General features: G+C 53.4%; 2 protein-coding genes across 6 annotated transcripts in view; one reads left to right on the top strand and one right to left on the bottom strand.

Moving 5' to 3' along the window:
- The window catches only part of Tecpr2 (tectonin beta-propeller repeat containing 2), a 101,266-nt gene extending 96,421 nt beyond the window's left edge, over positions 1 to 4,845 (top strand). For all 5 annotated transcript variants that reach the window (XM_075947339.1, XM_075947338.1, XM_075947334.1 and 2 more), the window contains 3 exons: positions 461 to 602; positions 826 to 975; positions 1,440 to 4,845. In XM_075947339.1, the coding sequence (XP_075803454.1) occupies positions 461 to 602; positions 826 to 975; positions 1,440 to 1,594 (447 nt within the window). In that variant the 3' untranslated portion in view covers positions 1,595 to 4,845. The remainder of the gene's footprint in view (positions 1 to 460; positions 603 to 825; positions 976 to 1,439) is intronic.
- Positions 4,846 to 7,308: 2,463 nt separating this feature from the next.
- Ankrd9 (ankyrin repeat domain 9) lies at positions 7,309 to 11,495 on the bottom strand. Its single transcript, XM_075947340.1, has 3 exons — positions 11,280 to 11,495; positions 10,389 to 10,572; positions 7,309 to 9,888 (listed from the first exon to the last, which is right to left on the bottom strand). The coding sequence occupies exon 3, from the start codon at positions 9,830 to 9,832 to the stop codon at positions 8,852 to 8,854; it is 981 nt and encodes a 326-aa protein (XP_075803455.1). The 5' UTR covers positions 9,833 to 9,888; positions 10,389 to 10,572; positions 11,280 to 11,495; the 3' UTR covers positions 7,309 to 8,851.
- Positions 11,496 to 24,411: the final 12,916 nt, after the last annotated feature.

Here is a 24,411-nt window from a genome sequence, read left to right as displayed (position 1 = left end):
AGGCTGCCCATATGTTTAGTGAACATTAGGAAGACCAAGGGCAGGTTGTACCCAAGCAAGCTGCAGTACCTTTTCTGCTGGTGTAGCGGCTGCCTGCAGCATCAGATGGGGTCGTCCCAACGCGGCTTCTCTGTGTGCTGCAGTTCCAGCTTTTCCTCATGTCAGTCACTCCCTTATCCAGACCACTCTGCCTCTCTGTCGCCAGCTGAAGTTGTCTGGTACGGTGTCCCATAATCTTGTTTGTGTAACATTATGAGGATCGCCTGGTAAATGTCTTTCTTTCCTGTGAGACAGAATGCCAAGTGCAGAACACCAAGGAGCCACCCCAACTTTGCCTCTTCTGCTTGTGACTGCAGCTCCACCCAGCCGCATGCTGAGCTGGCCTGCTGCAGTTCCTGGTGTGCCTCCGGCTCCCTAAAGCTCTTGCCCTTCTCTGAGGACTGTCCCTTCTTGTTTCCAGCCTGCTGGGGTCACCTTGGTCAGCGTCCATTCTAGCCCCAATGACCAGATGCTGTGGGCCCTGGACAGCAGATGGAATGTGCACGTGCGAACTGGGATCACTGAGGAGATGCCTGTGGGGACAGACTGGGAGCATGTGCCAGGTAGGGACAATCCAAAGAGTGGGAATACAGCTTTCTCAGTGCGCACGCCCATCTGTGGCTGGGCTAGCCTGCTTGGGGCACCCTTTCCCTTGGTACCCAGAATCATACAGTGTCACCGTACAGAAGTCCTGGTGACCAAATCAGTGTCTGGCAAGAGCAGCACTGGGAAGGGTGCGCTGTCCAGTGTCTTCCAGAGATGAGCTGATACCCAGTTTGCCCACAGGGTTACAGGCCTGCCAGTTGGCATTGAGCACCAGAACCGTGTGGGCCCGCTGTCCAAATGGTGACCTCGCCCGCCGCTATGGAATCACAGACAAAAATCCTGCAGGGGACTACTGGAAGAAAATTCCTGGAAGTGTCTCATGTTTCACAGGCAAGTGCTGGGGACTTGGTATCTCCTGGGGGGAGGTGGTAAATACAGAAAGAGCTGCCCCAACTCAGCTCCACACCCTACAGCCAGACCAAGGACAAGGCCACCTGTGGGAGGGCTAGACATGGGTTCTGAAGTCACCTGACAGGAACAGGTGCTGCCCTGCTTGGAACAAACTGCTGGTGCAGCTACATACACTTGTAATCCCAGCACTTGAAAGGCTGTGGGGGAGATTGTTGTGAGTTCTAGGCTAACCTGGGCTACATGGTGAGTTCCAAGCCAATCTGGGATACAATGTGAGTCTCAAAAAACAGCTAAAAAGTTAAATTGAGTGAACAAAGCTCAAATCGGGAAATGACTGGCTCTTCCTGTCTCTGAGCCAGAATGTCACCAAGTCCAGACTGGACCAGGGCTCTACTCAGCAGCTATGTGCTTTGTCTCAGACTGACTGGCTGTCATCTTTGCAGTGACCTCATCAGACGAGCTATGGGCAGTGGGCTCCCCTGGCTATCTTCTCCAGCGACTGACAAAGACGTTCAGCCATTCACACAGTACCCAGAAGAACAGCCAGGCAGTCACCTCCCACCCTGAAGACCTGGAGGACGAGTGGGAGGTCATCTGAAGGAGCCCCAGGTAGCCGTCAGGGAGGAGCTGAGGCTCTGTGGAGGACGCTGCTGATTCCCAGTGGCTCGCTTATGGGCACGCCTCTTCCACCAGGCTGGACACCCCACACGGGCTTTCATCTGTATTTGTTTCCACTCATCCAGAACTCACAGCCTCAGCCATGCACCGGAGCTGTCGCTGGAGCAGCGGCACCTTTGACAGCTCGCCAAGGTCACCTCCAAGTGGGCGCAGCGGCTGCTGCTGCTCCTTCGCATGCACTAGTCACCTGTGCACCACAGTAAATAATCTTCAGCAACTCCAGATCCTAGTGTGGGGCCAACAGGGACACCGCCACAGGCAGATGAGTCAAAGCCAGGAAGTGTCGGGCACATGTCCATACCAGAACCCAGGCCAAACAGGCCTGCACACAGAGCTCGCAGCCATTAGATGTGTCTGGTGACAGTGTTGACTTCCTCACAGGGTCCCTCACATCTCTCCGAGAGATACAGGCCACAGTGTACATCCCACACCAGACATCCCGGTGAGAAGTACCCGTCCAGGATAGAGGGGTACTGGACTGTGCAGGGTAAGGGTATACACGCACATACCCTCGCCTCATCATGTTGCCCACACTCAGGGTAGCTGCCCACCTCCTGCCCACATGGTCCATTTAGTCCAGCGCAGGGTGCTGATCAGATTTGGGGCTGACCAATCTAGAGACATCTTGGGGAAGACTTCGACTAGTGTGCTAGTGGGCACCCTAAACCAGGCACCTCCAGAAGATGTAGTGATTGCCTCTCATTGCCACATCACAGACCTGAATAAGATACCTCATCTGAGATGCGACCTCCAAACAGAAGATGGGTCTATCTTCTGGAAACAGTGAAGGTCTTTTGTTCCTTCAGGAGGTTTATCCTAAGTCCACCTTGTCTTGGCTATAGCTTTGCAGGCGTGGCCATCCCCTATCATGTCCTCAACCCAAGAGTAGCCAGTGTCCAGTGGGCATAGCATTGACTTCCCCAGCAGGTGGAAACAGTGTCTCCTGCTCACAGGTGCCATGTTCCAATCACAGCTGGGACAGCGGCATTCTTTGCTCAGGCATCTGAGCTTCAGGGCAGGCTGTCCACTGTGTGTCCTTCCCTGAGCCTGCTGCCCCCACCCAGGAGGTCCCTGTCACTACTCCACACTGGCTGCCTTTTTTTAGTCCGCCTGGTCCAGGCAGTTACTTGATGTCTGTTTTCCACTAAGCACCAGGTCAAGGCCCTAGCACTCATGAAGCAGAGGCTCCCAGGTCTGAGCAGTGACGAGCTGCTGAGAGCCCTGGTTGCACTTAGTTATAGACTTTGTTGACAGCGGAGGCAGCCCCACCTGAGCTGCACCTCTTCTGTGAACAGTGTGCCTTGCCTGGCCCCTCACAATGGCAGCAGCCCCCTAAACCCACGGGACAATAGTGCAATTAAATCCAAGTTAAACAGACACTTTTAAACTACTTTGAGCTTCTGTGCTTTCTATGATGTTTTTTGTTTTGTTTTGTTTTTCGAGACAGGGTTTCTCTGTAGCTGTGGTGCCAGTCCTGGAACTAGCTCTGTAGACCAGGCTGGCCTCGAACTCCCAGAGATCCGCCTGCCTCTGCCTCCCGAGTGCTGGGATTAAAGGTGTGCGCCACCACCGCCCGGCTATGATTTTCTTTTTGGTTTTGTTTTGTTGTGTTGTGCTTTGAGATCATGCAGAATCTTAGACGTTTCTCAAATGTTGAGTATAGTGACTGAGCGAGGAGGCCTGCAGAAGCCCAGCCCAGCCACACTGCAGCAGGGCCCCTCTGCCTGGTCTCAGAACCTGGATGGTGTTGAGCCAGCTTCCCCGGGGTGGTATAGTGGGCAGTGGCTATTCCACAGATGGACACACCCACTGGCAACCCTAGAGAGAATGCCCCCAAAGAAGGCAGAACGAAGGGCTGTCCTTGGACATCAGCCTTTTGTTGTTGTTTTGAGACAGTTTTATGAGACCCAGGCTGGCCTCCAATTCACTGTTTAGCTAGCCACAGATTGCTTTTTCTAATCCTCCTGCCTCCACCTTTCAGTTCTGGGATGACAGGTGTGCTCCACCATGTCCTGCTAAGATGTCAGACTCCATGCAATGAAGTCTTTGAGACTTTGAGAATCCCCACTGGGATTTCTCTATTAGACAGGGGAATTCTTAAAATCATGGTAGTGCCCACATAGACCCCGATTTACTGCTCAAGTCTCCTAGCTTGTCCCCTCCCAGGAAGGAGAGCATGGTTAGCCAGTGAGTCTTAGAGAGGCTGGGTACCTTATTCACAATCACACGGTGAACATGGGCCAGGACCTAGCTTGGCGAATCTGCTGACCTGTGCTGATGCCAGCATGGCTGGGCTCGCACAGCTGCTGTGCCTACTGTTTCCACTTAGCACGGGAAACCTGCCTTTGCCTTCCGGAGGGCAAGTGCTTTGTACACCCAAATGCTGGGACAACCACAAGAAACCCATATGGAGATCTTTACATATCAAAGTGTAGAACCTGTAAGTCAGAAATCCATGTGGGGCTGGAGATGTGGCTTAGTAGTGATGAACTGAGCGTGCACACCACAGCACAGACCAGAAACCCTACAGGGACCCAGAGCGTGCCTGCATTCCGGCACTTAGGCAGTTGTCAAGACTGCCACAGCTTCCAGACCATCCTGGACCACACAGTAAGAGCCTGTCTCAAAAACACTAAACTTAAAAAGGGACATGATCGCCACAGTGTGGTCCCCATGTTGAATGTTTACTGCAGGAACTTGTCTTAACCCGTAGGCACAAACATTTCTGGGAAAGCCTCTGAAGGGTCTTGGAACCAAAAGCCTCACTTTGGCCTCCTCTGAGCTGTCGAGAACCATCAGCTGGGACGTGTGTCTATAGCCCTGGCCTGCACGCTGCTGCCCCAGGTTCAGTACTCAGAATGTCAACGAATAATAAAACAGAGAAGGTGACACTGTCTGTGAACTTGAACACAGGCCTGTAAGGCCACAGGATGTATGCCAGCAGGGCATCTCACGGTGAAACTTCTAACCTGTCAGTACAGCGTGGTTTGCAGAGAGAGGAGGACACTGTGGTGGGGGTGCTTCTTGTGCCTCGCCCTTCAGGAGGGGCAGAGACAAGTTCTCACTTGGGACAAGCAGCTGGCCAGTGTCTTTTTTATCCTTTGAATGTTGAACCATGTAAATGTATTATTTATTTCAAAACTAAATAAAATTTACATTTTAGAAACTCAATTCTCTTAATTTTTCAGTATTAACAGTACTTGAGTCAAATACCACAAAATCAACACCACACACGTTTTTAAAATCCTTTTCATAAAATACTGGGAAATGCTTATACCATGGTGACTTTTTTAATGATTTGTTTTTATGTGCATTGGTGTTTTGCCTGCATGTATTTCTGTGTGAGAGTGCCAGGTCCCCTGGAACTGGAGTTACAGAAGGTGTGAGCTGCCATGTGGGTGCTGGGCATTGAACCCCAGTCCTTTGGAAGAACAGCCAGTGCTCTTAACTATTTCTACAGCCCCTACCATGATGATCTTAAAAATACTGAGTTGTGGGGTAGGGGGGATGGTTCAGTGTGGAACACTTGGCATAGTATGGTTCCACCTCCCCAGCATTGTCCTTCACCCTACCACACCCCCAGAAAAAAAACCTCTGTAAGAAAACAGCAAGCTGCTTGGGCAGGCAGCTAGCAGTGAGCAGTGTGACAAGTGTGTCTCCACAGAAGCCTAGCCATGCTCAGGCATGGACTTCCCCCACAATCCCACTGTTCATTTGTATGTTTTGTGCTGTGTGTGTGGATGTGCATGCTAACACAAGTCAGCAACATTGTGGAGTCAGTCCTGCGTCCTTTCCCTTCACACAGGTTCCAGGGATTAACTCAGGATTCCAGGCTTGGGGGGCAAGCACCTTTACCCACAGGAAAAATTAAATGTCTAGATTTCACTGGAGGTAGAAATTTCCACTTCCCCCTTGACTGGGACAGTGGTTACATCTGTGCAGACATTAGTCATAACTCATCAAGTTACAAATTGATGCCTTTGTGTTTTATCATGCAGAAGTCAAATCTCAAGTTTTTATAGTCAGAGCCAGTCATCAAAGGGTGGGGTGTGGCACCAGTACCAATTACTGATGTTTACTTTTTTGAAACAGAGGGGCAGGAGTAGCCTAGAACTCATTATGTAGCCTAGGCTGACCTTGATAATCTTTTGAGACAGTCTCACCTAACTAAAGCTGATTTCAAACTGGAGACATAGCCAAGGATAACCTTGAACTCTGCCTCCACCCGGTGAGTGCTGGGATCACAGGTGTGCACCACATGTGTGCCTGGTGTCTAAGGTGAGGTCAGAAGAGGGCATCAGATCCCCTGGAGATAGTTACAGACTGTTTAAGCTGTATGTGGGTGCAGGGAATTGAACATGGGTCTGGAAGAGCTCTTACGCACTGAGCCCCTCCAGCCCTTGGCTATTAACTCTTGATCCTCTGTGCTGGGATCACAGCCAAGCACTACTGTGGTGGTCTGCAGTTGGTCCAGCCTATGTGCTTCCTTCCTGCCTCCTGGGGAGCCACCTTGTCTGTAAAGGGTTTGAAGTCATGTACGGACCTACCGCCCATGCTGCGAGTAGCACAGAAACAAAGCCACGGTTAAAGCAGATGGAGTCGGTGTGGAAAGTGACACAAGCCAAGGGTGGAGGCGGCAGCAGGCCACAGCACCAGGGCAGGCCCTCCAAGTCCAGGGGAGGCACTGAGTAATGAGCCTCACTGTGGCTCAGTTTCTGTCCTTCCAAAGAGGCATCAGAGGCCAGATAATCTAGCTCCTGAATTCTCTAACTGGGGTGTGGTACAGATCTCCTGGGGGCAGGATACATTGGTGAAAGGTGAAATTCATGAAGCGAGCAAATAAAGCAAGGGAAGAACAGACGTGATCACCTCCTACTAGCTGGTAGTGGATGTCAGCACAGAGCCTGGCATAGCCCCCTCCAGATCTGCTCAGTAGCGCAAGCTCATGGCCTGGATGGCAACACCCAACAAGGTGGCCCTTCCTGGGGCTGGGGAGCCTAGGGGACAGATAAGCCACACACGCTGGGGCCACCCACCCTTCCGCTCTCAGAAACTACCACCCGATGATAAGTGAGGCTGTGCTTATCAGAGAGGTACCACCTCTCCAGGCCTGCTTCCCGAAGTGCAGTTGTGACAGATCTGGAACAGGAACCAGGCCTTCCTCTGAGGAGGCTGGTGAGGCTTCTCCACCCGTCCCAGTAGTGAGGCCCCACCAAATCAGTGTCCCAAGTGAGTCTTTGTCTTTGTACCCACCCAACGCACAGGAGCTGGGGCCCAATCAGCAATGGTGACTACCATGACACCTATGTGCTTGTCACCATGAGCCAAGCCCTATGGTGCCAATTCCTCCCACAAGGTTCCACCCTGCATCTTCCCTGATGCCACCACAAGGCCTAAATAGTGCACTGCCCCTCCTCCAGGTCAGGCAGCTCAGGAGAGGCCATCAACAAAGCAGCAGTCTGTCTACCTGAAGGAGACAGGTGCACCTAGCCCTCACCAGCAGACCCCAAAGGGCACTGGGCTAAGAAGACACAAGGGCAAGTCAACATTCTCAACGGGGGCCCAACTTTCTAGGCTCCCCCAGGAGCTACTGCAAGCCATTGTTCCCGTCCTGTAAATAAGGAAACACTACCATCAATGACATGCTTTTTTTTTTTCCGAGACAGGGTTTCTCTGTGGCTTTGGAGCCTGTCCTGGAACTAGCTCTGTAGACCAGGCCAGTCTCGAACTCAGAGATATGCCTGCCTCTGCTGGGATTAAAGGCATGCGCCACCACAGCCTGGCTATCAATGACATCCTTAATCTGGACCTGTAACCTCCCAGAAGTCCAGGGGGACTAACCGTGAATGGACCAAACCTGGAGTTGGGGAAGACATTAGCATCTATCACCCACAACTGCCAGGGCTTAGAGAAGCAAGTTAGGCAGAAGCAGAGCTTCCGATCTATATGTAGGATCAGTACCTGCTGGTAACTTCTTACTCCACTTTCTGGAATTAATAGGGTGTGTGTCACATTTTTAGGCCTGAGAAATGACCTGAAATCCCTTGGCAGTAATAGTAGGGCCCAGAACAGAGGCAGCAAGGTCTAGGGCCCTTCCCGCTCGCCAGGCTCTCCCCACCCTCCCTCCTGTGGCCCAGTACCCCGGACTTTCCCACCCCCAAGCATGCTGTACTCAGGAGCACTGAGCAGCAGGTGCCCCAGCCAGGCTGGCCAATACAGCGGACTGCTGGCTTCTACTCCCGGCAGCACATCATGGCCCACAAGCCCACGCCACAGAGGTTGAATTTCACAGTCCAGCGAAATCCCTGGTCAGGGTGATCCGGCCCTCCTCCCCAGTCCTGAAAGATGATGGTGCATTCATAACAAGCCCCCAATCTTCACAAGTTCCCAGCAAAAGCCAGCTCTCCAGGCCTGCCAAGAAGCTCGCCTAGGGTGACGACAACCAGCCCTGAGCCCCATAAGCACCACGACATCCACTGCGAGAGGGGGAGGAGCCCATCCCTGGGGCTGGGAAGGAGGCCTGGAAGGCACTCCTGGTCCTGATGGGACAGAATGCTGGGAACCTCAGCCCATGGTGGAGCAGGTGCAGTGCCAGAGCTGAGCTCAGAGGCCCAGGGTGAGCACTTGCCAATCCTGAGGGCAAAAGGGGATGACACGGCCAATCCCAGGCCGGGGTGGGGAAACCTATGATTCAGAGTGAGATACTACAAACACACACAGGGCCTGGCTCCTACTCTCCACTCCTGTCACAGCTGCCTGCTCAGCCCTGCTCGTCCTGGACACAGAATCAAGTCCAACTCCAAGGGCCATTCATGAGGCTGACAGCACAGGGCAGGTCAGTACTGCACAAGCCTCAGCACATTCTGTCCTCTTGCTCAGTCGTGTCAGTCCCCACCCTCTGTCCCCGCTCCTCTCCTGTTTGGGTCAGCTGTCACCTCCCCTGGACTCTAGGTCCTCACCCATATCCTTAGCTGAGCAGGGAGCCAGTGCACTTGAGCAGGAGTGTGAAGAGCCAAGGCTCTCTTAAGAGCCTGCCTGACTTGGCAGCCCTAGCCAAAATGCATGCGATAGACTAGGCAGGTTCTTCTGTACAGAGATCCATATATGTAAAGTGCTGGGTACAATACTCTCAAAAATACTTCTGTCCCCAAATACAGTGCCAAGGGTGCCCCTGAGTCTAGGTTTTGCCTGTGAGGTCCAATGGCTGCAAAAAGGGTGGTAGAGGCAGCTCATCCAAGGCCTCGGGGAAGCGGCCGGGTGAGATGGTGGTGACCAGCACCTGCATAGCTCGCACAAAGAGGGAGGGTGGCGCCAGCCCTGCTAGCCACTGGAACTTGTCCTCACCCAGCAGCCTCTGCCAGCGTAGCCGGTCTCCCAACAGCTCACGTCGAGCTGGGCCCGCAGCACCCCCCGTGGTGTACAGTGCCAGCAGGTCAAGCAGCAGCAGGCGGCGCTGACATAGCTCCCCAGGCGGAGTGGTGCTGGAGGTGGCAGCGTTGACGGTGGCAGAGGCGGCCTCAGCAGCAGTAGGGACTGAGCTGGCGTCCCGGCCCAGCTGGCGCAGCAGCAGCTCCAATGGTGTAAAGCCACCACCGTCTTGCAGGCCTGGAGAAGCTCCATGGCCAAGCAGCAGAAAGAGGCACTCGGGGCGCGCAAGCTCACAGGCCACATGCAGCGACGTGCCACCACCCTCCACACGGCTGCATCCACGTCGGTCCAGAAGGCGCATGCGTTCTTCGAGTGGGAAATCCCGCACAGTTCGCAGGATGCGCCGCAGGATGCCCACACGGTTGTAGCGCACCGCCAGCGCCACATGCGGTCCCGGTGCGTTGCAACAGCGGAAACCCGCACTAGGTGGAGCGAGGGCGCGCCGGGGGAAGGTGGCCAGCAGGTAGTGAGCATAGGCTTGGTGGTCGTGCACGAGCGCGTACAGCAGGGCCTCCGACGGCGAATAGGCGGTGGCGCGCCCGCGCTCGTCCCAGTGGAAGGCCTCGCTGGCACGCATGTCCTCGAGTAGCCACACCGGCAGCAGGTCGCGCACTGCCTGGTAAAAGGCGAAGGACGACTTCCTGCACTGCTTCTGCACCCGCAAACGAGCTGAGCCCGCGCCCTCGGGCGCGCCATTGGCACTGCGTCCTGGCCTGGCGTCCCATGGCATGCTGGTCTCTGGGAGTCTCCTGGCCTTAAGGCATGGGTCACACCACCCAGACCAACCTGTGGGGCGAAGGAGCCAAGTGAAGCCTTGGTCACAACTCCCTCAGCCTGAGAAATGGCACCCACCCTCAAGTCTTTGACGCCTCTGTCAAGAGCCCCTTTTCCTATCACCAGCCTCGCCTCTACTAGTCACTGCCCCCAGCTCTGTTCTCTCCTAGGTCCAGAGTCATGCTTGAATTTTGACGTCTGCACCCCGTCTCTCTAGTTTCTGCTAGAAAAGGCTGGACCTGCCGGAGCCTTCAAGTCTCCCAACCCTCTGCAGCTCTGGGACCTTCAGGAAGAGTGCCTGCTCACAGCTGAGCCAGGTCCCGCCAGCTGCAAATAAAGAGGAATCCATGTGACACCCAAGACTCATGCCCATAGCACAAGCAGCGGAGCCCAACTCAACCAGCCTCAAACCTATCCCCAAGTCCACTTCTACCCTGGCCCCCAGCAGAGTACCCTTGAGAGCTTCTTTCCAAGAAGGTCATGGATGTAACTGTTCATTCACACAGACCTACCCGGTTCCTGCAGGCGGCCCTGGGTTCTACAGATGTGGTTTTTCACTTTGCCGCACCAGACCCCAGCTTCCTCACCAGCAAAAAAGTGGTGGCCGGTGGTGGCCAGTGCGCCGAGCAGCCCGAGTAGGGGAGTGGCTCTGGTCCTTCAACCACAAACACTTTTGCTGCCCATAGGAATGAGCGCCTGGGAGAAGAGGAAAGATGAAGTCAACAGAGGGATCGGAGCATTTACTATCTGCAGTTCACGCCGGGTCCATTCACATGAGGCCAGTACTGCCACCCCATTTTCAACAGAGGACAAGCTAGTCCAAGGTCAGTCACCAAGTCAGGCTGGGCCAGGATAAGAGTTTAGGTCTCCTGCGTTCCAGACACTGCAGACCCAGGCTTAAACCCCGCCTCAGCCCCTGGCCACCAACCTAGCCCGGCCCAAGTGCCCTGCCACCTCGGGCAAGGGTAAAGCCCTAGGTCACAAGGGACACGGGACGGCGAGTGGGCCTTGTCCACACACTGTGTATCACGACCATTCGTGGTAATTGGGTTGCAGAGGTGGGCACTAGGGAGTGGGCTGCGGCAGCCGCCCCTCTGGGGCGATGCCATGACTGCAGCGCCTTCCCGAGCCTGGGCCCCCGCGCCCCAGGTATACTGTGTGGGCACGCGTGGGGTGCAGGGTGGGTTACGTAAAGTTCGGCCGCCCCACGTCACTGGGCAGAGTCACGGCCGCGGCTCCGTGACTGGAGGTTGGGCCGCCGGCCAGATCCTCCCTGACCCTTCCCGGCAAGTACCGACCGACCTCGACCGTGGCGGCTCCGGGGCGCGCCCGAGTGTCTGCTGGACAATGGCCAGGATCGGGGCTGCACCTGCGCGCGGGGACGCCCGGGACAGGCGACTCACCAAGCCGCGCGACCCTGTCCCTGCGGCGAGTCGGAGCGCGCCGTCCGTGCACCGGCGAGCAGACGGAGATCCCACGATGCCGGACGTGGAGAGAGCCGCCGCCGCCCGCGCCCGCCGCGCTCTGATTCACCGCGACTGGGTCTCCGGGTGCTGGTGCCTGTGCGGCCCAGAGGCGGGCGGCGGGCGGCGCAGTGCGGCCGGGGCCGGGCAACACCGCGGGACAGGCCGCCGCCTCCATTGGCTCAGGCTGCCGGCCCCCGCCGCAACCCATTGGCCGCTGCGCTGCACCATTGTTGCGTCACGGGCCAAGGGGCGGGGCGCTCAGCGGGGCCCGCGGAAAACTTCGGAGAAACTTAGGGGCGCGGGGGTGGAGGGTGAGAGAGGCCGGGGACGGGGCGGAGCTTGGAGGGCGGGGCATGAAGGGGGCGGGGCGAGTCCGGGCAGTCGCCTGGAGCTGGGTTTGTGAGGTTCAAGTATTTAGCAACAGGAATGTGCTCCCTACCATGCATCGAATGTGGCTGTCTTTGCTCTTCATCTGAAGCAAGAGTCGTTTTCTGGAAACGAAGCTGGCATTTTAGGCTGTTTTTCACTCAGGAGGAACTGGGCAGGCTACCTAGCCTTCCCACAAAGGACCCTGAAGCTTGAGGTCCTGACTTTGGGAGGTTTAGGAGCTCAAAGTCCATTCCAAAAGCACTAACTGTTACACCTAGGCCTTGGATCTCCTTACCCCCACATTATCCGAGGCCAGGACCTTCCTGGTGAAGAAGTCCCAAATTCCATCCACAGGCTCTTCTGTCTTCTCCCAGAATGTCTTAGCAGCCCCATCTTGGCGCCTGTGTTCCTCCCTGACAGTCGTGGCCCTGCTAAGGCAGGGGCTGAGGGATTTAACTAGGCTGAAGTCTGTCTCACCTGGGTTCTCTGAGCAAACCCAAGCAGGCATCTGCCCAGAACCCCAGGCACACCCACTTTCATACACACGTGCGCACTTTGGGGGGCATCCTGTAACCCTATACCCCAGAAGGCCAGACAAACAGTCCCAAGAGAGGACAGACAGCTTGGTATGTGGGCATCTTTGTAACCGAGACCACAAAACATGTTTACACCAGGCTGCCAGCTGTGATCCAGGACCCCTTACCACCTCAAGACAGTGTCACCTTGTAGACTAAACCAACTCCTAGGAGACCCATGGCAGTCCCCAGGCATGGCCAGGAGGGAGAAGCCAGGGTGCACTAGGCTTGGGGTACTTGGCTTCTGGGACTCCATGTTGTCCTCTGACTTCCTCTCCTAGCTGGGGTTCCCTGAGGACTCTAAGTCCAGCCTGATCCCACTTCTCCACCGCTCAGAAGCATTGTGTGCACAGGGACTTAGCCAAAATGTCCAGGTGGTTTGCCGAAAGGAACCTTCCAGAAGAGTATTCAGAAGGAACCTGTGCTAGAGAGCAGGAGGGGAGGCTGAGGTCAGGGGCCACAGCTAGTCCTGTGGGCCTTATCTGCTGAGACAGGAGCATGAATGTAGGCTGCAGACCTGGGGTGCAGGTAGAGCTGCAAAGTTATTTTGCTTGTTAGTTTAGGCATAACACAAAAATAATACTGGCTCCAAAGCTACAGAGAAACCCTGTCTCGAAAAAACAAATAATAATAATAGTACCGGCTCCCTGAGAGGCAGTGAACTGGGTAGGACGATGTAGAGACACATAACTAGCATTTAACCGGCTGGGAGAGGTGGGTTGCCATTAGTTCTGAAAGACCTCTGGAGCGGGGAGACTCTCAAGTCTCAGGATAGCATGACCCCCCAGGAACTCACGAGAGACTGTCCTTGCTGCAATCATACAAGGTTTATTGACAGGACAGGAACCAGTGCGTGGGGGCCAAAACTCATTTCCCACATAGGGGTAGAGAGTTGACCCCAAGTAGCTGGGAGGAGTATTTAAGGGAAGAAACCATAAAATTCCGAAAATACCAGTGATAATCACAAGGGGGTAACTCCCTGTTTCTCAAGATTATGATCTAACTTTATCTTCAGCTAGTTCCTGAAACAGACTCGCTGAACCAGCTAATCCAGATTTTTGATTCTTCTCTCCCTGCTTAGATTTTTGGCTCTATTTTTTTCTGCTGGAGGGGTCTGGATTTATCCAGGTCTTTCAGTTCAAGGCCATGCCAAGTCTTGTGGAAAGACCTCAGGGACGAGAGACACAAGAAGCTGGTAGCTCTGAAAGTTGGGTGGGCAGATTGGCCTTTAGTTTAAGGCCATCCTGAGCCTCACAGTAAGTCACCAGAGAGGAGAGGGACAAGAAGCAGATAGCTGATGTCTGAAAGCCAACAGCTACCCTGTCACCTAGACCCATTCCCTGCCTTGTGGCTCTTAGGTGGCAGACAACTTTGTAACATTCTCCATCACAGCACCAAACAGTCCCTACCCTCAGCAACTTGCCTTTTTCCCAAGGTCACTGCCATGGCTTGAACTTGTCCCTTGGGCTCATGCATTGGACTCCAGTCCCCAGTGCAACCGTGTTGAGAGGTGGTAAACCAGGCTTTGACCCCCAGCAATGGCTGATGGTTTTTTCTGGAGAGGCCACTTGATAAAAAGCTCCACCTTAGCTGGGCGATGATGGCGCACGCCTTTAATCCCAGCACTCGGGAGGCAGAGGCAGGCGGATCTCTGTGAGTTCAAGACCAGCCTGGTCTACAGAGCTAGTTCCAGGACAGGCTCCAAAGCCACAGAGAAACCCTGTCTCAAAAAACCAAAAAAAAAAAAAAAAAAAAAAAAAAAAGCTCCACCTTTCGGTCTCCCTCTGCTCTCTCCTCCTCTCTGGCTCCCTGTTCCCTAACCTGGAACTATAAGGATATTCTTGCTCCTTGAACGTTGCCCTGTTTCAGTGCTCTGTGGCTGCAAGAGCAGCCTGTGACAGCCGACACCACCCATCCTCAAGACCTGCCACTGCTCTTGGGTGAGAGGCTTGCTGGGCAAAGTGCCCTGGCATGAAGGATTCCAGTGCTGTGAACATCCTGCCCACATCCGTAGGGACCACAGCGAGGTCCAACCATGACCCCACCCCCAACATGTCATTGCTGCCCTCCAGGGCTACCCAACACTGTAGATAGTCGTGAAGTGATTCCCAAAGAGTCAAAGGAGGCCCCAGAGTTAGGGTGGGGTGGAGATAAAAGAGAAAGTTTTGCTAACTGGACAAAGAGTTTGACCTTTGACCCTGATACGTGTTTGCTGAGACCTGACCCAAGGCACACTTTCCTCCCTCGTGGAGCGCTTGTCCCCTGCCAGGGTAAAAGCTGCTGGGTCTGCATGGGCAGCTGAGCTGCTGGTGAGGGCGGAGTGAGGGAAGCGGGGGAAGGGAGGATGAACCGAGGACCACTGCAGGCGAGTGCTAGGACCCAGGACGCTGAGAGACTAAGCAGGAGGGCTCTGAGCAGAGAGGGCACGTGGGCCACTCTCTCAGCTCTGAGTGGCTGCTGAGGGGCCACTGCAGAGGAAGCAGAACAACCTACCGTAGAGGTCGGGGTGGCTGAGGGGCCACATAGTGCATGGGTTCCACTGGTTTGGGTGTGTGAGGAGAGTCCAAAGTTTTAGGCTAAGTACCTGGAAGCTGGAAAGAACCAAGATAGGAGCTGGAAGAGATGTCTCCATAGTGGCAGGAAGTTGGGGAGAAGCCTGCCTGAGGATGGACTGCTGGGATTAGGGGTACAAAGAACCAGGGAGATGGTTCAGCCAGTACACATTCCTGGTGCCAAGCCTGTTGTTTTGAGTTCAATCCCTGGGACTCAAGGACACGGTGGAGGGAGAGAATTTCCTCCCTTGGGTTCTTCTGACCTCCACTCGAGCTGTGGCATGCACGCGTGTACATGCACATGTGTGTACATGCACATACATACCCACACACAGCTGAGACAGCATAGAGGAGAAGTGAAGCCCAAAGCAAGAACCTTGTACTTCCAGCAAAGGCAATGGGCCCTCAGAAGCAGAAAAAATACTAGGGATCCTGGAAGCCAAAGAGGCCTCAGAGAAAGGTATGGTCAGCAGAGGTACCAGGCAGCCAGGACTAGAACACTGCCACACGTAGGTCACTGTGTCCTTTAGCAAGGTGGGGTGGAGTAAGGATCCTATTTGGACAGGGTTCAGAACTCAGCAAGCAGAGGACTGGGTAGCAAGGAGGGTGAAATAAGGTAACAATAACAGGCTCTTGCAGGGTGTAAACGTGCCCAAGAGTGGGGGTGGCTGCACACGGGCACCCGAATCCATCCAGTCACGCTCTGCCCTCACGTGCCTGCTCATCCCTCCTGAGACACCTCCTTAGCGCAGTCCCCAGGCAGCCTCAAAGGGAAACTGTAAAGCTGCTGGGGAGAGTGCGTGTGGCCCGCCTTGGTGTGGAACCCTTTTAGAACGATGTCTTGAAAAGACTAGCAGGGCTGGCACCTGCCTGGAGGGAAGGGGGTCTCAGCTGGGGACAGACGCACACTGCTTTTTGTGGGGACCAAAGGTTGAGCATGGATGCCAGGGAGGCCACAGGTACGAGTGACAGTATGTTACACCTACTCTGATAGTTTCTTTTTAATATTTTACCTACACTCATGGGTGTATCATGACATTTTCATACATGAACATAATGTATGGCAACTATATTCACCCCATTACCCTTCCTTCGTTCCCTTCTGGGCCCATTCATCCCTTCGTCTTCCTGCCTTATCCTCTTATTGCTCGCCTTTTTTTTTATTTCTATCTTTACCTGTATATGCATGTGTGTAGTGCCTGAGAAAGCCCAGAAGAGGGTGTCTGATCCTCTGGGACCGGAGTTACAGATGGTTGTGAGCCACCGTATGGATGCTGGGAATCAAACTTGGGATGTTTGGGAGAGCAGACCACTGAGCCATTTCTCCAGTCCCCACACTGTGTGTGTGTGTGTGTGTCTGTGTGTCTGTGTGTGTGTGTCTGTGTGTGTCCCACTGAGTTTTACCAGGTTGTTTCTGGGACTTGAGAACACCCTACAAGTGACTGCACTCCATGCCCTATCAGGTGATAACAGCACTAGACACTGTGGGAGAGGTGGGTCCCCAATAAGCCATTCATTCTTTTTTGAGACATGGTTGTATATATCCTAGGCTGGCCTCAAACTCATCATATATTGAGTAGGATAGCCTCAAACTTACGAGAATCCTGCCTTCACTTCCCAAACTCTGGGATTACATGCCATGCTGTTTCTATAATGCTGGGGGTTGAGCCTCTAGGGCTTCCGCATGCTAGGGAAGCGCTCTAGCAACTTAGCTGCATCCATGGGCTTAGTTTTCACTGCTCAGTGAGGAGGGGTGGAGCTGGAGAATCCATCCACTGACTACCTAGAGGTGTTCCCTGACCTGAGCCCCCGCACAGCCCGTGGAGCCTGACACAGGCCGGGGACAGCCCATGGAAGCACAGTGCAGGCCCAGTGACATACAGAGGGTGACAGCAATTGCAGCACATGAAGGCGCTGGTGCCAGACTTGCTGGGTTCTACATAGCCAGCCCCCACCAGCTGAGGACATGGGCTAGGTGACTGCACATGTCAGATGCTAGCCACATCCCTGCAATATGAGTCAAGTGCAATATCAGCCAGGGAGGTCCTCAGAGATTAAGAAGGTGTCCTAGGGCATACCTTCCCAGGGGCAGGATGGGCAGAACCAGGGAAGGAAGTGGCCAGGAGCCTGTGAGTCAGTAGGGGGCCTCCCGTGGTTGTCCCCACCTCAGCCAGGTCCTGTCTTTCTGCCACCTGGCTGAACTAAAACTTGCTTGGTCTTTAAGGATGAACCCGTGCCCCACCCCTGCGGCCTTCCTCAGAGCAGAGAGCCTCCATGCCTCCCATCATCCTCTTGGTCCATCCCACTGGTCTTTCAAGCTCAGTCTGAGCTGTCAGTGAGACTGGAGATAGGACAAAACCAGGTAGACACAAGGAACTCACTAGAGGAGCAGGGGCTGATGTGCACAGCAGAGTCAAAGCCAGCTGGATCAACTCAGACCAGTGCTCCAGTATGAATAGGCAGCTCCCACATTAGCCAATAAAGATGTGCCGCTGTGCCCGGAGTCCATAAATGGGAAACCTCTTGCTTTGCCTAGTGAGGCCAGCCTGTACCAGTCAGGTGGGCACTATGGACAAGCCAAGTGGGAAGTCCTACAGTCATCTGCAGGAAGCTAAAGGGGAGGGGCTCCTTGGAGGGCCTTGGCAGTGCCTAGAAAGGCCACATTATTTCTTTGCAGTGCTGGGGATGGAACCTCACATCCGACCACTCCTTTGTAGGCGTCCTATTCCGGTTAATCCTTGGCTCTCGTGTCGTTACACACGTGATGCTCACTGCAGTGACTCTAACGTCTCCTAAAAGAACTGAGTCCTTGCCAGGCGATGGTGGCACGCCTTTAATCCTAGCACTCGGGAGGCAGAGGCAGGTGGATTTCTGTGAGTTCGAGGCCAGCCTGGTCTGCAAGAGCTAATTCCAGGACAGGCTCCAAAGCTGCAAGAGAAACCCTGTCTGGAAAAACCAAACCAAACGAACAAACAAAAACAAAAATCTGGGCTGGAGTGATGGCTCAGCGGTTAAGAGCATTGCCCACTCTTCCAAAGGTCCTGGGTTCAATTCCCAGCAACCACATGGTGGCTCACAACCATCTGTAATGAGGTCTGGTGCCCTCTTCTGGCCTTCAGTCATACACACAGGAAGAATATTGAATACATAATAAATAAATATTTTTAAAAAAAACTAAAAAAGAACTGAGTCCTGGGAGTAGAGGTGGCTCATCAGTTAAGAACACGTGATGCTCTTGCTGAGAACCTGAGTTTGGCTCCCAGCACTCATGCTGGATGGATCACAGCTACTCTAGTTCCAGGGGATTTGACACCCTCTGCTGGTTTCTGCAGGCACCTCCACTCACTTGTACATACACTCACACATAATTAAAAATAATTTTCAAAACCACACTTGAGCCTGAATTTCATATTCAAATTCATAACTGCTATTACATGGGGTTTTTTTTGTTTGTTTTGTTTTTGTTTTTTCGAGACAGGGTTTCTCCGTGGCTTTGGAGCCTGTCCTGGAACTAGCTCTGTAGACCAGGCTGGTCTCGAACTCACAGAGATCCGCCTGCCTCTGCCTCCCGAGTGCTGGGATTAAAGGCGTGCGCCACCATCGCCCGACTGCTATTACATGGTTAAACAGAATATAGGCATCAGCCAAGTACCCAGGGGATGCATTATTTTGCTGTGTAGCCTGCATTCCTGCCTTTCTGTGAGCTAGGCCCTATGTCCTCTCTCTTTTGTGTCTTTGTAGGATTCCAGAATCCAGCCATGCCTGATCACCCAGGCTTTTCCATTTTGTGAGCTGGTAAATTATGGGGTTTTTTTCTTACACCAGTTGGAGAAACACTGCACTCATAGGGATTGGCTGTGACATCCCTGTTCTCGTGCTCTGTGTTCTCAACAGGTGACTCATGGCATGCCAGCTACAGCACAGCCACAGGCAATATCAGAACCTACATCTCACCTGCCCTGTGTAGACATCAAATCTTTTGTTAGAGGGCTGTGAGGGTCCACTGGGTCCCCATGGGCACAGCCCTGCCAGCCACAGACACTGTCCCAGTAAATAAATTGCTATGCCTTCTTTCTTATTTTAACACTTACTTGTCTTTATTTTATGAGTATCAGTGTTTACCTGCATGTATGAATGTGCACCATATATGTGCTGGTTCCCATGGAGACCAGAATAGGGTGCGAAGTCCCTTGAAGCTGGAGTTACAGATGTTTGTGAGCCATCATGTGGGTTAGCGGAAATGAACCCAGAGCCTCTGCAAAAGCAGCAAGTGCCCTGAGCCCTTGCTCCAGCCACAGGGCTCCCGTATATTTCCACAGGGGAAAGAGTGTTGAAAGAAAAACAAGCATGAAGCCTTGGCCTACAAGGCTGGGGCTATCATAGCCCTCAATAGGAAAGCACTTTCATAGCAGACAGGTCCATCCCCCAGGGGCTGTTGTCACAACCTACAGGATGGAAATGCCTCTGTCAACTGTATATTCAATAGTTCCAACAGTGGACTAATATCAACAATCTATAAAGAACTATAAAAATTAAAACAGCAAAGAAAAGTCACCCAGTCGATAGGCTTAACCAACTGAATACCCAATTCTCAAAAGGGGAACTATAAACACATTCCCCTAAATATTTGAAAAAGTGGTCAGCATCTTTACTCAGCAGGAAAAATGCAAAGTAAAGCTTATTTGAGATTCCATCTCACCCCAGTCAGAATGGCTACACTCAAGGAGGCAAATGGCATCAGATGCTAGCAAGGATTGGGAGGGTGGGACTCTTAATTCACTGCTGGTGGAAGTGTAGACTGGCGGGCCACTGTGGAAGTCAGTATGGAGGTTTCCCAGGGGCCTAAATAGAACACTATGTTGGCCAGCTGTGCCGCTTCTGGGTATATATCTGAAGGATCTATGTCCTTTGAAAGAGCCACACAGTCAACAGTTACTGGTCTAATTGAGTTTTTAAAGAGAAAGGGCCCATTGACAATATGCTGTATCATTGTCCTTATCCCATCTTCTACTGTGTGCTAGGTCAGGATAGGCAGGCTATTTTACAGGTAGGGAGTGAGGCTGGCAGGAAGGACATAGTAACACTGTTGGTCAGCAATTTCCTCCTGGAAAAAGACCCTTAAGACTCAAGAAGCAAACTCAGAAACCTTAGGAAGTCCCTGAAACATACCAGATTCCCACTGCCTCCATCTCCCTAGTGTTCCATGAACCGTGAGGATTGCTGAGGATGGGAGACTCCCAGAACCGTGGAGCTGCCTGCAAGGAGTGCAGAGAGCTCCAGGTCTGCAGCTCCCATGAGTCATTGCACACATGGGGTCACCTTGGTGGCGCAGCTGCCTTTGAGTCACTCATGCTTCTGTAAGGAACCCTAATAAACTCATTGGCTCACCAAATTGGACTTTGGTGGCATCATTCCTTTGATGTCATTGGTTCCCTTTCTGGAATGAGTATGTGTTTGTTCACATCTCCCCAGGGATGGGCATCATCATTGCCTTCATTCCCTCCCAGGAAGGGGAGGTTTTAGGTAGATACATTCTGAATAATCCCATTGGGGTCTTCTGTTCTGCCTGGTTCCCGGAGTCGTTAGGTCCCAAAGAAATCACACAGAGGTCTACATTAGTTATAAACTGATTGGCCCATTAGCTCAGACTTCTTATTAACTCTTACAACTTATTTAGCCCATTATTCTTGTCTATGTTAACCATGTGGCTAGGTACCTTATTCAGAGAGGCAGTCACATCTTGCTTCTTCTGTGGCTGGGTCAGGACTGCAGACCAAGCCTTCCTCTTCCCAGAATTATCCTATTCTCATTGACCCGCTTCTACTTCCTGTCTGGTTGTCCTGCCTATACTTCCTGCCTGGCTACTGACCAATCAGCATTTATTTAAAATATAATTGACAGAATGTAGACAATTGTCCCCAAGCAGGGTCTGTCTCTCCCATCATAGGTGAGACAGGTGGTGGTGGCACATGCCTTAATTGCAGCACTTCTGAAGCAAAGGCAGGTAGATCTCCATGAGTTCAAGGTCAACCTGGTCTACAGAGTGAGTTCCAGGACAGCCAGGGCTACACAAAGAAACCCTGTCTCAAAAAAGAAGTCCCCACCACATGACACAAGACAGGTAGAGATGGTGAGCTAGACTCTTCCATCTCTGGCAGGGGAGATTGGTTGTCACAATATTTCTGAGTAATGGTGTTGGTTTTCTTTACAAACAGGCCCTTGGACCTGAACTAAGAACTCTAGGTGTGTGGACATGGAGATTTCCAAGAGGACAAGGAGACATCTTGTAACATCTATAACTAGCCAAAGCCAATGCCTAAAGCCCTGGTGGCATCCTCCCAGGGGCAGCCTTCAACTCCAGGAACTTGAAGATGCTACAGAGTGATCTTGATTGGCAACTTGACTGAATTGAGAGCCACCTAGGAGATTTGTAGGGAAAACTTTTAGTGTGTCTGCAAGGGCATTCCCAGTGCCAGCTGACTTGTGGGCCAGAAATCGGATGTATGCAGCACCACCCAATAGACTAGAGACCTAGGTGGAATAAAAGAGGGAGCTGCTGGGTGTGGTAGCCTGTGTTTTTAATCCCAGCACTATGGAGGCAGAGCCAGGCAGGTCTCAGTAAGTTCAAGGCCAGCCTGATCTATGTAAGGAAGACTAGGCCAGCTAGGGCTACACTGACCCTGTCCTAGGGGTGAGGGGGAGAAGAAAGGAAACACAGGAGAAAGCCACCAACATGGGCAGGCTCCACTCTTCTAAATCAGTGTCCCCATGGTATCTTGAGTGGGCTTGCTTGTTTGTTGGGTTGTTTGGGTTTGGAGACAGTCTCACATTGCAGCCTCAGCTGATCTTAAATTCAGGATCTGATGCTCCTGCCTCAGGCGCTCTGAGGGCACGTGATGACAGCCGTGTATTTTTAGTCTCTTTGTCGGTTCAGTGCCCATTCAACAAGGGACTCCCAGGAAACATCCAGGCCTTCATCCTGACAGTGGGAACACTTTATGTGAGGTGCCTGTCTGAGACTGAGCCTGCAGATGGCAATGCTCAAACTCCTGAGCCTTCAATCCTAAACTAATATAGTGAGTGCCCTTTTATAATTATGTATGTCCCATACAATTATATACAATATGGCCTACACATATTCCTTTGGTCCTGTTCCCCTAGAGACTCCTAATAAATATACCAGCCACACCAAAATCAGATATGAACCCTCTTTTTCTCCCAGCCATCTCCACCCCATTTTTCAAACTGAAACCTCCATGTACCCTGAACCTTAGCATTCAGGCCTCAGGCCCTTTGCACGTGCTGGTCCCTCTGCTGGATATGCTTTCCCACAGAAGCCAGCTGGTTTCATTTCTGAAGTGGCCTGGCAAAAGGAGTACACCTACCCCACCCTGCCCCACCCTACCCCACCCCCAAGCATCCTGCCTAGAAGGTGGTGATTCCTTTAGGTCAACTCAGAGGGTGGGGCCTGTCTGTCCTGCCAAGAAGGTGGAAGTTGCCCCATATGAGGATGACTAAGTGGAGAGAGAGTTAATCATGGTGTGTGTGGGGGGGTGACCCTGAGGTGCTAGGACAGAGGTGGAGGAGAGTGTGAGTAGGGGGCTGGAAGCAGGAAGTACTCATTCCTCTCTCACCTGCTGTGTCCGAGGGGCAGACTTGGCGCACAGCTAGGCTTCCGGGAAAAGAAGCTGCAGTGGCCCAGCCGGATCCTGACCTGGACTCAGACCTGCCGGGCTCCTACCAGTGGAGGCACAAACTCTGATGCCCTGGGGGCCGGGAAGATAGTAAGTCAGGAAGGCGAGGAGGAGAAAGCCTGATCGCCTCACACCCCCTGACCTTCCCAGCACCGAGCCCTGGCTTTCTGCCGGGCTGTGTGACTTTGAGAGTGCTGCTGGCTGGAGAGCTCAGCTGCTCTGAGGAAACAGCCCCACCTCTCTGGACCGTGAACCGCGGGGCTGGAAGGTCAGACACAGTTTTGTACATATAGCCGCCACATCTTCTGAGCTACCTATCATATTTACACAGTGCCATTCTGAGCTGCCAACTCGAGGAGGAGCGGCAACGGGCAGTAAAGCAAGGCAGAAGAATAAACGGAGGCCGGGGTCGGGGACAGGACTAGCCCAGGTCACACAAATCAGAAAAGTCTTAATGATACAATGGCCCCTGCATGTCAACCTGCCGTCGAGAGCAGCTTTACTCAGTCGCTCACAACCCAAGCGGCCCTCATCCTTGCATCTTCACTGTCTCGCGTGGTGCAAGGGGACACTCTACAAGTGCCGAAGGCAAGGAGAGGCGTCCAACCCGCCCATCCAACGCGTGGGGCCACGGAGAGCTCACGGGGAGGGGCAGCATTGTCCAGCAGCTCCGCCAGGGAGAAGGCGAGGCGTGGCCTCTGTATTCCTGTCTGTGCAGCCGAGCAGCGGCCAGCACTGCCCCCTAGCGATAGAGGTGGGCATCGCGAAGCCTCCAGGGCGCGGCGCTTGGGAGGGTGCCAGGTCCCCGGCCGCCGAGCTCCAGGAATCCGCTGGGTCGGCGGGTTCGGGACCCACTGCTGGCAGCGCTACCCATTCCTCCAGCCATGCACTCTCCGAAAGCCCCTTTCTATGCAAGTATGCCTCCTGCACTCAAATCAGGCCCGGTCCTGGCTACCCCACCCTGCGGCCGGGGCCCCTCCGCATCCTGCACAGGCCTTCCTGTCCTCCACGACCAGCTCCTCTCGTGGCAAGACTGGTCCTGCCAATTAGTTTATCCACCTCTCCTTGGGATTCCCATAGACTCCCAGGCTTTAGGTTGTGCAACACTTAAATCTACAGTGCTTCAAGGTGCTGGCGAGGGCTGTGTCGACATGCCATTAAGGCGTTTACCCCTACTGGCCAAGAAACACACTAGCCTGTGTCTGCACATTGCCCTCTGCCTGCAGGCGAAGGTGGCCCGAGTCCAGCCCTCTGCACAATTCCACCTCGCTTCCGGTCACAGAGCCAACCGTGCTCTTCACCTGGAATGCTGTGCTCCCAGGCTACACCTCCAGGGAGCTTCCTTGGTCCCCTTAGGCCCTGGCCTGGCCTTCCCCAGGTGCACATTTATGAGGCTCCTGGGCGCCTGCAGGGCTGAAGGCTGAGAAGACGCAGACATTGGAGTCAGACAGCCTAAGGAGCAAGGTTCCCCGTACCCACCTGGCACCTAAGAGGTGACGTCGGTTGTGACACTGACTGCTTCGGGGCAGGTACCCCCAATGACACACCAAGAGCACATAAAGTGTTCACTGCTGTCTAGATAAGACCTCAAGGTTCTTTGGGAAGCTATCTCCAAGAGGGACCAAATCAGGAAAAAAGTCTGGGAGGGGATCCCCAGTGGGGAAAAAAGGGTATTTGGTCAAACTGTCAGCCCACCTTTCAGGCCTTTAACCCCAGCCCTGGGAACACAGGGGCAGGCTTGGGCTCCTTAGAGAGTTGTAGGCCACCAAGAGATACACAGTGAGACCAGCCTGGTCTACAAGAGCAAGTTCCGGGAGAGGCACCAAAGCTACACAGAGAAACCCTGCTTCAAAAGACAAAAAAGAGAGAGCATTGACTG

The sequence above is a fragment of the Microtus pennsylvanicus genome, chromosome 14 (assembly GCF_037038515.1).
Source record: "Microtus pennsylvanicus isolate mMicPen1 chromosome 14, mMicPen1.hap1, whole genome shotgun sequence".
Taxonomy (NCBI): Eukaryota; Metazoa; Chordata; class Mammalia; order Rodentia; family Cricetidae; genus Microtus; species Microtus pennsylvanicus.
Note: the sequence above shows the minus strand (reverse complement) of the source record. Positions and strands in the feature narration are given on the sequence as shown.